This window comes from Carassius carassius, chromosome 24 (assembly GCF_963082965.1).
Source record: "Carassius carassius chromosome 24, fCarCar2.1, whole genome shotgun sequence".
Lineage (NCBI taxonomy): Eukaryota > Metazoa > Chordata > Actinopteri > Cypriniformes > Cyprinidae > Carassius > Carassius carassius.
The window spans coordinates 18942692-18958032 of record NC_081778.1 but is presented as its reverse complement, the minus strand read 5'-3'; the positions used below and the strand labels follow the sequence as shown (position 1 = coordinate 18958032).

General features: G+C 37.3%; 1 protein-coding gene and 1 non-coding gene across 4 annotated transcripts in view; one reads left to right on the top strand and one right to left on the bottom strand.

The window, feature by feature from the left end:
• Positions 1-15333, bottom strand: part of invs (inversin) — a 28270-nt gene extending 12937 nt beyond the window's left edge. For 2 of the 3 annotated variants that reach the window (XR_009423336.1, XM_059507913.1), the window contains exons 1-5: positions 15135-15333; positions 14022-14133; positions 6054-6138; positions 3697-3863; positions 1485-1658 (exon numbers count right to left, since the gene is read on the bottom strand). Coding sequence is in view for 2 of the 3 variants with exons in the window: in XM_059507913.1 (XP_059363896.1) it covers positions 1485-1658; positions 3697-3863; positions 6054-6138; positions 14022-14024 (429 nt within the window). In the remaining variant the exon portion in view is untranslated. Of the gene's footprint in view, positions 1-1062; positions 1226-1484; positions 1659-3696; positions 3864-6053; positions 6139-14021; positions 14134-15134 lie in introns of those variants that run through there. The other variant, XM_059507914.1, reaches the window with a different exon arrangement.
• On the top strand, positions 8974-9046 carry trnat-ugu (transfer RNA threonine (anticodon UGU)). The gene has a single exon. It is a non-coding gene; the product is annotated as a tRNA-Thr (tRNA).
• Positions 15334-15341: the final 8 nt, after the last annotated feature.

Below are 15341 nucleotides of genomic sequence, written 5' to 3'. Positions count from 1 at the left end.
GGCCTGCAAACAAAACTCCCTTATGTGACTCAATGGAAGCACTGATACAACCACAGTGTGCACGCACACACACACACACACACACACTCATGTTAGCGTAATCACAACCATACACACACAAAGAATAATGATTTAAAACAGAAGCCTTAATAACCCTGGTAGCAGTTTGTCTGTGGAATGAGATTTTAAATGACAGCGTATCTAAAGAGTCGCTGTATGTGCATAGATCACCGGAAAGTAAACTGGGGTGAATGTTTACAGTAATTGGAGCCAAAGTGAATAAAGCTGCATGTGGTCTGGTAATCTGGAGCAGTTGATAGCAGTGTTTCCCAAGAAAGCACGGGGCCCACATACACATCTCTCCAGCCTCTCCTTTTGCTTTCAACTTATCTACTCTAAAGCTTCTGTGTTTACTAATACTAACTATAGCACTATAGCTGTTATTATTACTTGTATTATAGCTCATAATGTAATATTTCAACTATTACAGTAAAGTACAACAGCCGTGCCCACCATTATAAATCTCTTTCAAAGACATTTAGAATATTATAAAAACTTTGTATTTAAAATAAATCCTGTCCTATCTTGGTTTTCACAAAAATACTAAGCAACTGTTTCAACATTGTTAATAAGGTTAAATGTTTCTTGACCAAATCTGCCAATTAGAGACACTGAAGACTGGAATAATGGCTGCTGAGAGATTCAGCTTTTCTATCACAGGAATAAATTATATTTTACAACATATTAACAGGAAATACTGTAATAACATTTCACTATATCACTATTTTTACTGTATTTTTGATCAAATAAATGCAGTTATACATGTGGCAAATGTGCCACTTTATTTCTTGTAAGTGGAACTTAATATCTCACAATTGCAAACTTTATCAAAAATGTAACTTTTTCCATGATTGCAACTTTATTTTAAACAATTGTGACTTTGTTTCTCATAATTGTGACTACTCCTTTTAAATGCGACTTTGTTTCTGCAATTGTATTTACATTATTGTTACTTTTTGTTTTTCATTCTGAGGTTGAAAAAAGCTTATTGTCCATGCATACTGTCTTTGTTGTGAAATTGGGTTGGTCTGTCTTCTCTCTGCGATTTGTGGAAGACATCTTTGGCATGCAGCGAGTGTGTGATTGTCACTTCACACACACATAAGGTTAACACTGCCACGAGACCCTGAGCCTTGTAGGTGCCTGGCAAGCTCTTGCAGCAGCTCTGAAAAAAATATCTTTTATTAGACAATTTAAACAGAGCTAATATCCACCAGAGCAACATCAGAGGGTGCAGAGTCCCCCTGCAGCTTTACAACATATATGCACCCCCCCCCACACACACACACACACACACACACACACACACACACACATACACATAGCACCTAACCTCACATTCACCCCTGATCCCCACCCAAGCCATATACAGAAAAGCCGACGGATATGTGAGAATGTGTAGTGTGTGTATCCACGTTTGGTACCTTATTCCTGTCCTGTGTGTCCACCTCACCAGGTGCCATGTGCTTGAGGAGCAGAGACAGAGGTTTGGAACTCGAGTGTCGCGTTGCCAGGTGTAATGGAGTCATTTCTTCCAGGTCCTTTAACCGCCAATCGGCGTGGCGTGACAGTAAGAGTTTCATGAAGCGCACGTTGCCCTGAAAAGCATGCATAGGGTACATGCAAAAAAAAATAATAATAAAAATAAAACAACAAATTGTAACTATTTTTGTCTGTTTGTAAGGACCGGAGGATCACAAACAAGTAGATTATAAATTTTTAATTTGTAAACTGTAATTATACTTAACAATAATATTGTTTTTGATCAAAAATACAACAAGAACATGATTTCAATTCACTCCCCATTGTTATATTTCTTGCAGAAAATGGGAAAATAAATGGTTGTGAAGGTTTTTTTTTTTTTTTTTTTAAAGAAAACATACTCCTATTTGGGATTCCATAACTTAATTTCTAATGTATTGGCTCATCCTCTGAGTAGTTTGTAAAACAACAACAACAACAAAAACACTGTGGGGTATTAAAACATTGCCAAAATATCTCAACCAGCTCAACACAGCAACACTGACATGATTTTAGGTGACACTATCAGTTTTCCCAACCAATGGTAGACAGAGGGAGTATTGAAAAAAAAAACATTAATGACATGACAATTTGCTCTATCTAGTATCCATTCCCTAAATACATATTATTGATCTTATTGTGAATAATTTATTCATGCATAAGTTTCATTTTAGAAATATTTTAGACCTCACAATTTTTTATTAAAAAGTAAGTCTTCCAGTAAAACAGACTTCTCTCTGGTGATGTATACTGGACTTCTCTAATTATTTGTGACCCTGGATCACAATACCAGTCTTAAGCCACTGGGGTTTATTTGTAGCAATATCCATAAATACATTGTATAGGTCAAAATTATATATTTTTCTTCTATGCCAAAAATCATTAGGATATTCAGTAAAGATCATGCTCCATGAAGATATTTTGTAAATTTCCTACTGTAAATATATCAAAATTAACTTTTGATTAGTAATATGCATTGCTAAGGACTTATCTGGATAACTTCAAAGGTGATTTTCTCTATATTTAGATTTTTTTCGGAACCTCCGATTCCAGATTTTCAAATAATTGTATCTCGACCAAATATTGTCCTATTCTAACAAACCATACATCAATGGAAAGCTTATTTATTCAGCTTTCATATGAATGATTTATATACATATGTATACATCTCAATTTAGAAAATTTGTAACTTAAGACGACTAGTTTTGTGGTCCAGGGTCACATTTTGTCCACTTAAACCCTGCCCCTATCTTAAATTCAAATTCAAGCTTGCATTCAGATCTGCCTCCATCCAACCAAAAATCTGTTTAACCTGGATGTACTGTACATCACCACACAGAAAAAACATCTGTCACTACTTTCCAATAAACTGACCAATTATCTATACTTCATCTGCATTTGACTTAAATTACAAAGTATCCAAAGACAGCAAAACAATGAAATAAAGTGATGAAGAAAGTGCTTTGTGTCACCCAGGGACGTTATTTTAGGGGCCATGATTTTGGAGTAGAGACGGCTGTTTATCCATCTAAAGGGTCTGAAATGTGTCTGAGTGTGAGCAGCCCTCCCCTCTCATCAAGTATCCTCCCAGGCCTCCTTAGCTCCCGTGTAAAACATTCTGGGAGAGCCCTCATGTGTGTGTGTGTGTGTGTCAGGGTTCTCAGTCTCTATTCCCAGCCCAATTAGAGTGTTAATCCCTGAGCTACAGCTCTTATTGATCTAGATGTCAGAGTGTTGCCCATCAATTCCGTTCCTCCCTGTCTTCCTCTTCTCACACTCTTCTCCTTTCCTCTCCACTGTGCTCTGCTTTCCAATCCTCTTCTCTTGTCTCGTTCAAACTGTCCGGTTTATTAAGTCAAAATAACGTAACACACATACAAGCACTCTCATATTCAAATCTTTGGGAGAAATGTGTCAACATAACAAACACTAGAGGGCAGTAAACCCTAACAACACCAACCTTTAGTGAGTGACTGATCAGAATAAGGGTCAGCTCAGAGACAGACAGCTGTGTGTGTGTGTGTGTGTGTGTGTGTGTGTGTGTGTGTGTGTGTGTGTGTGTGTGTGTGTGTGTGTGTGTGTGTGTGTGTGTGTGTGTGTGTGTGTGTGTGCCACCTTCTGTGCTGCGAGGTGCAGTGCGGTCCTCTGACTGTGGTCAGTGTTGTTGACGGCTGCTCCAGCCTTAAGCAGCACCTCTGCACAGTCCAAGCGGTCGGCCAGTACACAATACATCAGAGGAGTCCGGCCGAACTGATCCTCACTGTCCCGCAGACGAGACTCTGCTGCAGACACAAAGCACACACACATACATAACCCTAGTCAACCTTAACCTATTACTGAAATCTCACTTTAATATAAAAGGAAATATGAGTGAGTGATATATTGAATATTAACAGTATATTCATGACGATTTATGCGACCCAGGTTATGTACTGCATCTTTAAGTAATGTGAAGTGTGAACCAACCTACACTTTGCTATCCCATAAGGCCATGGAGTTAAAATCGAAAATATGAGAATTGTGAGATAAGCAGGCTCTTTTACAGATTTTTTTTCCCCCGATAAATTGCTAAATGGCACTTGTTGGTACCCAAATAAATTGATTACATGGTTGTAGTTAGTACATCGTACATGAAAAGCAATGAAAATAAATAAAAAACCTTAATGGTCTGAGGACTATACAACATGGCAGATGTAATATGTCAGAGAATATATTTATATTCAAGAATGTACTTCAGTGGTCCAGAAATATGGTCTTGCTATTCAGTAAGAATTCTTCAAAAGTATTATGTATATAAATGAAAATCAATAAATAGTATTCCTAATTTAATTTAGATTTTTTTTTAAATAGGTTTTCAATACATTTTACTTCCCATATAAAAAATTTTGAATGTACTTCGTACAATGACTTTTTGGTTTAATAATATACAGTTCTTAAAGGGTTAGTTCACCCAAAAATGAAAATTAGCCTATTAATTACTCACCTTGAAGTCATCCTAGATGTATATGACTTTCTTCTTTCATACTAATCAGGTCGGAGTTATTTAAAAATTTGTCTTTGATCTTTCAAGCTGTTTGATGCCACTCATTTCAGGAGGCCTTTGTTCACCCCCGGAGCCACGTGAGACACTTTTTATTTAACTTCTCATGAACCGATACATGCAACACCCGCTGAGTTGCATCAAACAGTTTGAAAGATCAAAGACAGTTTTGAAAAATAACTCCAACTGGATTTGTCTGAAAGAAAAAAAGTCATATACACCTAGGATGACTTCAGGGTGAATAATTTATGGCTTAATTTTCATTTTTGGGTAAACTAACCCTTTAAGCTATTTCAAAGGGAAAGTACATACTGAATATCATCATGAGGATGAAAAATATGCACTACCATTAAAAAATCTGTAATCTTTATGATCAGTAAGGTTTTTTTTATTATTATTAATACTTTTATTCAGCAAGGATGCATTAATCAAAAGTACCATTAAATTCATAATATATGCATTTTTTTAAAAACTTTTATTCATCAAAGAATCCTGAAAAAAATATCATGATTTCAGCAAAAACGTTAAGCAGAACAACTGTTTGCAACATTAATAAGACCTTTTTTTTAAAGCGGTTATATTAGTTTAAGTATTTGCTATTAACCGTTCAAATGTGGAGTTTTACATGTCGCGTGTGTGTGTGTGTGTGTGACAGAGAGAGAGAGAGAGAGAGAGAGAGGGTCACACAGTTGAGTCAGCTATCTTAACCGTCTGTGGCTTGTGTACTATAAACACATATGAGCTTCATCACTGTGTCTGTAATGGGGCTCTGTTCCCCTTTCAGGCTTGAACTGATGGTAAAACTAAGGACATTATTAACTGTCTTTACATTTATTTTGAAAGAAGAAGCTCGCGATTATGGAAAGGGGCATTGTATTTCCAACGAGTGCTTGCGGTGTTCGGCCAATCACAATGCACTGGGTCAGTTGGCCAATCAGAGCAGACTGTGCTTGTCGGAAGGAGGGACTTTGTAGAAAACGACGCATTTGAAAAAGGCAGGACATAGAGGACTTACAATAATGTACAGTATTTTAAAAATAATTTGTTCTTTGAACATTAAACCATGTCAACATATTCTATTACACCAAATACACAAAATAATGATCTTTAAAAAAGCATCATATGACTTCTTTAACAACAAATCAGCTTATTAGAATGATTTCTGAAGAATCATGTGACAATGAATCACTAAAAAAAGGCAACTTTGCCATCATAGGATACATAAATACATAAAACATTAAACATATTACTTGTATTCATATTACTGTTTTTACTGTATTTTTGATCAGATATATGCAGCTTTGGTGAGCATAAGAAACTTCTTTCAAAAAAACTACTAATCACAAACATTTATACAGTGTCTTATATAATGAACAGCCTTAAAATGAATTAATAGTGAAGAGCATTATGAGCACTGGGATATAAGTGATACCTGAGATCAGTCTCTGTAAGGTGTTCTTGTCTCCATTCACAGCAGCTGCATGCACCTGAGATGGATTCTGGGGGAGCAGCATCGCCTGGTGCACACACACACACACACACACACACACACATCAGCAGTCACGCAATGTGCTCACACAGAGGCTAAACATCACGATTATAGGGCTTGAATCTAAACTCACTATTTCTGAAATGAGCTTTGAATGGTGACCAAACCAACCATTACATCCACTCGCAGTGGTTCAGCCGGAATGCTGGGTAATCCTCATACAGGAAGAAGCAGGGAGGGGGCAAATCCCCCTCTGGGACATACCCTGCCCAACTCATCTCTTATTCATGCTCATCAATATTGCAAGAGATTAAAAAAAAAATCAATTACATACACAAATCCACACTAAATGTGTGTGAAGCGTGTTTATGACCGCAGAAATGACTTTTTCAATGAGCACTATAACCCATTCATGCAATTCCCCCTTTTTTTTGCTATTCTTTCCCGTCACACACACTCAACTAATTAGCCTCTCTGTTCTCACGCACATCATGAGAGGGTAATTGGGGTTAGTTAATGCAGACTCATAAAACTACTAAGAGTTACAACTACTGCAGTAGCATGTGTGTTTGTGTGTGTATGTTCTGATTAAAGCCTTTAAATGCTCTCCGATACACTGTAATTCCACTTTATATGACTCCACGTAGTTTAACGAAGGAAATCAGACATCACAAAAAAAAAACCGCACACACACACACACACACACACACACACACACACACACACACACACACACACACACAGTCTGCTTTTGGAATCACAATGTGGAAAAAAACAGCAGGGGGATGCCTTTGAGAAAAGTATGTGAGGGAAGAGCTCTATCTGTATGTGTATTTTCGAGCGTGTTTGTGTCCGACTGCACGGTAGTGTGATCGCGTGGGAAGTGATTTTCCGTGAGAGAAGGTTTTTATGGAGGCTTCGCTCATATCAATCACAAGCTTTCTTCAATTTCCTCCAGACTAGGATGCACACATAAACACACACACTGGGGCTTAACAACAAAAATGCCTGGCATACAAATCAAAAGATTTTCTCTCAAACGTAAAATAAAAGGGATTCAGACTTTTTTCTTTTTTCAGGTATTTTTCTGCTAATTTTCAACATTACTATGTTTTTAAATCCATTTTAAAAAACGGAGAGATGAAATCAATTATAAATTATAGTGGCATTCTATTGAGGATCATTTGAGCGGTGCATACTCTTTTGACTAATTTAATTTGCAATCTTTGCTAATGTAGAATATTACAGCTTCAAATTCAAGAGCAAATTATCTTAACTAGCTAACAATTCAATTTAATAACATTAAAACGAATTAAAAAATACAGTATCTGTCATATTTGTTTATTAAGTGAAAATAACTTTTATAATTAAAATAAAGTTTCAGACAAAGTGAACGAATGTGTTTTATAGAGAAACAAAATAGATTTCCATTTTTCCATTGAAACTCTGGAACACATTAAGGATTCATGCAATGTGCACACAAAGGAGAGCACTTCATCTTAAATGTGTGTGTGTGTGTGTGTGTGTGTGTGTGTGTGTGTGTGTAGGCAAGCATCCCGCTTGTCTAGCCCAGCCAAATGACTCCCCGCCAGCATCTTATTGAACAACCAGCTGAGTCAGGATTTAGGGAGAAAGAGAGACATAGAAGAAGAAAAAATTAAGAATAATGAAGAACAAACCACAACAGGGTCAGAAGTTGAGCTGTGTGCACATTTGTCAGTAATGCGGTATCTGGCATTGCAATAGCAAATCTGTATGATTCACATCATCCTATCGCTTTCCAAAAACACAGCTTTTTTTTCTCAAATCCCTTCTAAGTATCTTGCTGAGAGACATCGGTCCTTTCATCTAATGCCCAGAGGGCAAATCCTCCATAGTTTCTCTAAGGAGAAAGGGCTCCAAGCTGTGAATGCATGCAAGCATCCCAGCGGATGCCATCCGCAGTGTGTCTTGAGTGACATGATCACCTTGTGTCTCATTAGTGTTGTTTCCCATTATGCCAAGCGACAAATGAGCCCCTCTGGTGAAGGAGGTGTGGCTTCCAATGGGCAATGTAATGCAATTATGCAGTTCCAAAGATGTCAGTCCCAACAAAAACTTATGCGCTATTAAATAATACGCACTGTCTAACATGTGTATGTGTATCTAAGATGTATAGCACATTGCACATAAATGCATGAAAATAAGTGGTGAAAAGGTGCATTTAAGAGTTCTGTTTACACACACACACACACACAATTCAATATTGGTATTAAAGGGGTCATATGATGCAATCTAAAATGTAAAAAAAAAAAAAAAAAGTGTTCCTGTTCCAGCTCAATTGGTAGAGCATTGCGCTATTAAGCTCAAGGTTGGGGATTTGATTCCCTGGGAACACATGATAGGTAAAAATTTATAGCCTGAATGCACTGTAAGTCGCTTTGGATAAAAGCGTCTGCTAAATGCATACATTTAATTTAATTTTAATTTAAAATTTGTCCTTTCTCTTTGGAGTGTTTCAAGCTCTTGGTGCATAAAGAAGATCTGTAAAGTTGCAAAGACTAAAAGTCTCAAATCTAAATAGATATATTACTAAATAGATATTCTTTATAAAAGTTAAGATTCAAAAACGCCCTCCTAAAATGCCTCATTCTAACACGCCCCTACATGTCTACGTCACAACCTTGTAATCATAAATCAAAATGTCATAACTTGCTCCTCTTGCGATATGACTGACTTGATGTCTGTGATGTAAGAAGGACTGTACTGGATAGTTGATCACGTGACTTGTGCTCACTTCTGGTATGCCAGGCACACCCTTACAGATGCACAAAGATTGACAGCACCTTTCATATTGTAATAAGGACAAGACAAGAACAGGTGAGGCTCCATAGCTCAGTGGTTAGAGCACTGGTCTTGTAAACCAGGGGTCGCGAGTTCAATTCTCGCTGGGGCCTGATTAGAAACCTTTTGAAAAGTGACCTGTTCTGAAAATGACTGGATTAGAGCTGATGAGGACTAAACACCACATGACATAATGTGCTCAGATGGATGAACATGAACCTTCACAGAAGGAAGAAAACTGGGACAGGCATGTCTTTAGACCAGGTCCTGTTCCTCCACACAGGCTCTTGTTGGCATGAGAAATACAGTCATTCTTGAAGAGACCAAATAACAGGCAGACCAACATCATACAATGAAATCTGACAATTTATTTATCGGCAACGCTGTGAGATGCTCCAAGCAGGGGCTTTCAAGAGAAATTAAATTAAAGAAATTATTAATTTCGGCTGTGAGTCCTATTTCTATTTGATATATACTGTCCTATATACCATATTTTCCGGACTATAAGTCACACTTTTTTTTCATAGTTTGGCTGATCCTGCGACTTATAGTCAGGTGCGACCTATTTATCAAAATTAATTTGACATGAACCAAGAGAAATGAACCAAGAGAAAACATTACCATCTACAGCCGCGAGACAACGCGATTGACAATGTTGTGATAAGTAGACTATACCAACTTTGTAACTCGTTACCCCCCGAACACTGGACATAGCAGACGTATGCAGCGAATACAGGAAGGTATCAATCAAGAAGGTATCAGGATTATGAGTTATTTTTCATTTTTATTTTTTTATTAATCACTTGGATTAATTGTTTATTTTTACAGCACTATTTTTTATTGTAAATAGACAACCATACAAGAGTTATTTTACTAAGCCTGCCCTGGGTACACCAATGTTCTTGTCCATTGCCCTCGCAGATTCCGGCAGCTAAGCTTGGATGTACATTTACATTTCATTAAAGGTTATTGATGACATGCCTCTGACTTTTTGCACCACAATACTTATAGACAACTAGTCATCATATCTCTAGTTCTTTAATGTATTTGCATTGTACTAAAGTGTGTTCATTTTCAATGGGCATATATGTGGCTGAAACAGGTAGCCTAGTGCATCCCAAATTTTTCAACATGAACATTTTAATATAACATTATAGTCATTATGGCCTATGGCCTTTAGAAAAATGTTTTTTGAGGAGGTGGGGTAGTGCACAACAGGCCCCTGTGGCGCGGCCTTAGCTTTTGTTCTTAGTGGAATTTTTTTTCCTTACATTACTTTAACTTTTATACTTTAAGTAGTTTTGAAACCAGTATTTGTACACTTGAGTTTATACTTCAACTTCTACAAACGTCTTTATAAACCCTAGTATCTATACTTCTACTTGAGTAATGAATGTGAATACTTTTGACACCAGTGTTCAATTCAAATGTTACTGAAAGTAGTAATGTCATAACCAAGCAGGTTAAGTGGACAAAGATGGCCTGAGTGAGTCCAACTGCTATGCATTTCATACCCATCATCTCACTGTCAGCATAATCAGCCAATCACAGTGATGTGGAGGCACTCCCTTTCATTCACACCATGCTTTAGGACTTCTATGAGACCACAATGAGCTGATGAGAAACAAATGTTATGCTGCCAATTTGATATGATAATTTAAACTGAACTTTTAGTACAAAAAAATCAGTGCCATCTCAAAAAAAAAAAAAAACACCTGCCCTTGGTTTGTTTTCATGAAGGTATGGCAGTAGACACTGACAAACTAAGGCTGGTGGTGGCTCTCTAATGTAGCACAGCAGTTATTTGAACTGATCCTAAGACTGAGAGACGACACGGTCGGAGTCCCCAAAGCACACTTGGGCTGTGTTGCTCTGATAGGTCTCTTGGGGGCCAGACTCATAGTGAGGGGGGAAGTATTATGGCAAACCCTTTCTGACATCTCTAATGAGGCTGCCTACAGAGAGATATCTCTTTTCCACCCTCCCATTCTTTCTCTTGCGCTCCCCCTTCTCTGTCTCTCTGTTTCTCGCTTTCTCTCTTCACCATCTACCCACATAAACATGTACACAGACACACACAGACCCTCCGGCTATCTCCTCTCCTCCCCACAGCGACTAATTGGGCCAAATCTGTGATCTAATTAAATGTCCAATTAGTAGGAGAGGGGCCATTTAGCCGCTGGCTACACCGCTGTGTGCGGGAAATAATGTGATTGAAAAACAAACAGAAAATCAATGAGAGAGAGCAAGAGAGGGGGGAAATGAGAAGAAGAGAGAAAGACAGTGGAAAAGAAAAAGATGAAACAAGATTTGAATCAGTTGGGTGTTTATAAGGTTAGAACGCAATGACCGACACATAGTGTGGCCCCTCAACATTACAGATCATGTGTGCTGTCTCTCTCAGCGATGACCTCTTGAACAAATGCTAATTACATTATTCGCAAAACACATGCGTTAACTGTATTATTCTATCTGTGCAGTCAGTAAGTACATTATTCTATTAACTCGCTCAAAGAACCATAAATATCACCACATCATGAATTATTAACAGCTCATTTAACCCTGGGGAGAGCCAAACCTCCCTCAGAAACATTCACTTATCCTTCACTTCATTAAATATTAATATAAGGGTCACATTCAACATAGAGGCCACTGAATAGGTTGTTTGCTTTCATACTGTACACGCTGAGGTTAATGGCCCATAAGGGTCAGACTAAAGTGGCACACACACGTTTATATATTTAGAGAGAGAGAGAGAAAGAAAGAGAGAGAGATTTCATATTAAGTAAAATAAACATACAGGTGCTTCTCGATAAATTTATAAATTAAAGTTCATTTCAGTAATTCAACTCAAATTGTGAAACTAATGTATTAAATAAATTCAATGAAATAAATTCAAGTCTTTGGTTTTGTTAACTGTGATGATTTGGCTCACATTCAACAAAAAAATCACCAATTCACGATCTCAACAAATTAGAATATGATGACATGTCAATCAACTAATCAACTCAAAACACCTGCAAAGATTTCCTGAGCTTTCAAAATGGTCTCTGACAATCATGGACACCCTTCAAAAGGAGTGTAAGCCACAAAAATGAATTGCCAATAAGCTGGCTGTTCACAGAGGGCTGTATCCAAGCATGTTATCAGAAAGTTGAGTGGAACGAAAAAGTGTGGAAGAAAAAGATGCACAACCAACTGAGAGAACCGCAGCCTTATGGGGATTGTCAAAGAAACTGGATTCAAGAATTTTAGAGAAGTTCACAATGTACCGAGTACTGAATGTACTGAGGCTGGGGTCAAGGCATCAAGAGCCACCACACACAGAAGTGTTGGCTACAGTTGTCATATTACTCTTGTTAAGTCACTTCTGTACCACAGACAACGTCAGAAGCATCTTACCTGGGCTAAGGAATAGAAGAAATGGCCGGTTGCCATTGGTCTAAAGTCCTTTTTTTTTTTTGATGAGAGCAAGTTTTGTATTTCATTTGGAAACCAAGGTCCTAGAGTCTGGAGGAAGGGTGGAGAAACTCATAGACCAAGTTACTTGAAGTCCAATGTTAAGTTTCCACAGTCTGTGATGATTTGGAGTGCAATGTCATCTGCTGCTGTTGGTCCATTGTGTTTTTGGAAAACCAAAGACACTGCATCGATTTACTAAGAAATCTTGGAGCACTTCATTCTTCCTTCTGCTGATCAGCTTTTTGAAGATGCTGATTTCATTTTCCAGTAGGATTTGGCACCTGCCCACACTGCCAAAAGCACCAAAAGTTGAGTAAATGATCACAGTGTTGGTGTGATTGACTGGCCAGCAAACTCACCAGACCTGAACCCCATAGAGAATCTATGGGTATTGTCAAGAGGAAGATGAGAAACAAGAGACCAAACAATGCAGATGAGCCGAAGCCCATTGTCAAAGAAACCTGGGCTTCCATACCACCTCAGTAGTGCCACAAACTGATCACCTCCATGCCACACCGAATTGAGGCAATAATTAAAGCAAAAGGAGCCCCTACCAAGTATTGAGTATATATACAGTAAATTAACATACTTTCCAGAAGGCCAACTAAATGTTTTATTTATAATATATTCTATATTTATTCTAGTTTGTTGAAATCTTGAACTGGTGGGTTTTGTAAGCCAAATCATCACAATTAAAAGAACCAAAGGCTTAAACTACTTCAGTCTGTGTGCATTGAATTTATTTAATACATGAGTTTCACAATCTGAGTTGAATTACTGAAATAAATTAACTTTTCCTCAACATTCTAATTTATTGAGAAGCACCTGTATATAATGAAGTAATTTATGTCAGAAAAATATGTATCTGATTTAGAATGAGAATACCCAAATTACCGTATTTTTTGGACTATAAGTCGCACCTGAGTATAAGTCGCATCAGTCCAAAAATACGTCATGATGAGGAAAAAAACATATATAGGTCGCACTGGACTATGAGTCGCATTTATTTAAAACCAAGAACAAAGAGAAAACATTACCATCTACAGCCGCGAGAGGGCGCTCTGTGCTGCTCAGTGGTAGGCTACAGGAGCACTGAGCAGCATAGAGCGCCCTCTGGCGGCTGTAGACGGTAATGTTTTCTCTCGGTTCATTACTCTTGGTTCATGTCAAATTAATTTTGATAAATAAGTCGGACCCTGACTATAATTCGCAGGACCAGCCAAACTATGAAAAAAATTGCGACTTATAGTCCGGAAAATACGGTACAAATTATATCTGAAAAGTTACATTTGCCAAAGGCTGAAATCTTCAGGTTCTGCTATAACTTTTAATTAACCGCATTTAACATTCACATCTGCTATATTACTGTGTGAAATGCGTGTTGTTAATGTGACAAAATATTTTACAAAAAAAAAGAATAATTTTTAGCAAATCTCTAAAGGCATTAATGTGTCAGTTATATGCAAGATACTTCTCTCAGCAAAGTTTCTTTTTAATAAAATTAGAAAACTATTGTTATGTCAATATTAATTATATTACAAAAAAAAATCAAGTATACATATAAAACTCGTAATACATAATACAATACTAATACTGATACAATACTTATTCTGACTTGTCTCTTACCATGGTGAAGTCCAGGAGACAGGGGAGGCCTCAGCAGATGTTACCCAGCTAAGTGAAGCCTTGCTGGGCTTGGCGTAGCCACAGATCCCCCTAGCAGCTCTGATCTAGCCTTCTGCAGGAGAGAGAGCGGATCACTCACACACAGAGCACAAACCACCTGCTCTGACCTACTGTGCCAGACATTACGTGTGAATTATGCCAAGGCCGACTTACAGGAGTGCACTGACATAAAACGGTAAAACAACACTGGAGTCTTGCAAGAAACTAGAGCCCACATTGACTTTTTGACACATTGAAAAGGTTTTATTTTTATTTTTTACTAATTACAGCTGACAGCTATGTAATATCATATGATAAGATTAATATAAATTTAATCTGCCATATTTATTTTTGACACATCCTGGTAGTCTGTTGATCCACATTCCGCTAAATATATGCAATAAATAGTTGACAAACTTGGCTGAAAAACGAGATTGAAATGTAACGGAAGTTCTCTGTTGTGTATAATTTAAATATTAAAACATTCAAAAGAAATCACACCGGGCACCAATTATTTGTGATGATGCTTAATCTGGATAACAAAGCTCTTATATTTACATTTTGGGAGAAATTAGTGACATTTGTTTTACTTCTACATGATATCTCGAACACTGGTAGTTTAGCAAATCTGAGCTCAGTTTGAGACCCTGTATATGCGTATGCATATATAAAACAAATAGGATCAAAAACTGTACAACAATAAGAAACAATTCTATCAGCTCACACTTTAAAAAAAAAAAAAAAACTTAAGGCACACCGTGCCTAAATAACTATGTTTACAGTTTGTTTTTTTAGATTGTATGTGGTGGGTTTGGATTGGTAGATATATCACTAAGTAAAGTATATGAATCACATCTTCATGAACACTTTGTGCCCAAGCTGCAAATAATTAAACAATTTTAAACAAATGCAAACAGTTACATAACTGCTATAATACGTCTACAACAACAAACTACTGTTTCAGTGGTTCATACAATGAATACATGTATAACTTTGAATGTGTTTGCATTTTAGCTTGATTGCTAAATACTATAAATCCCCGTTATACAGTTGGGAAACGATGATGCAACTTACCACATTCAAAGTGAAACAATTAATCTGATACTTCCATCTCTGACTTCAAACATCACAAAATGTTTCAACGCACCGCAATGTTTTCGCAGTTTTCATGCTTTTCGGGACTTCATTCCAGCTCTTTGTCAATGATAGTCCAAAACATCTTGAGACCGCAAACACATCTGGGCACGTAGGTAAATAAAACTACAAAAACCATAGGTCACA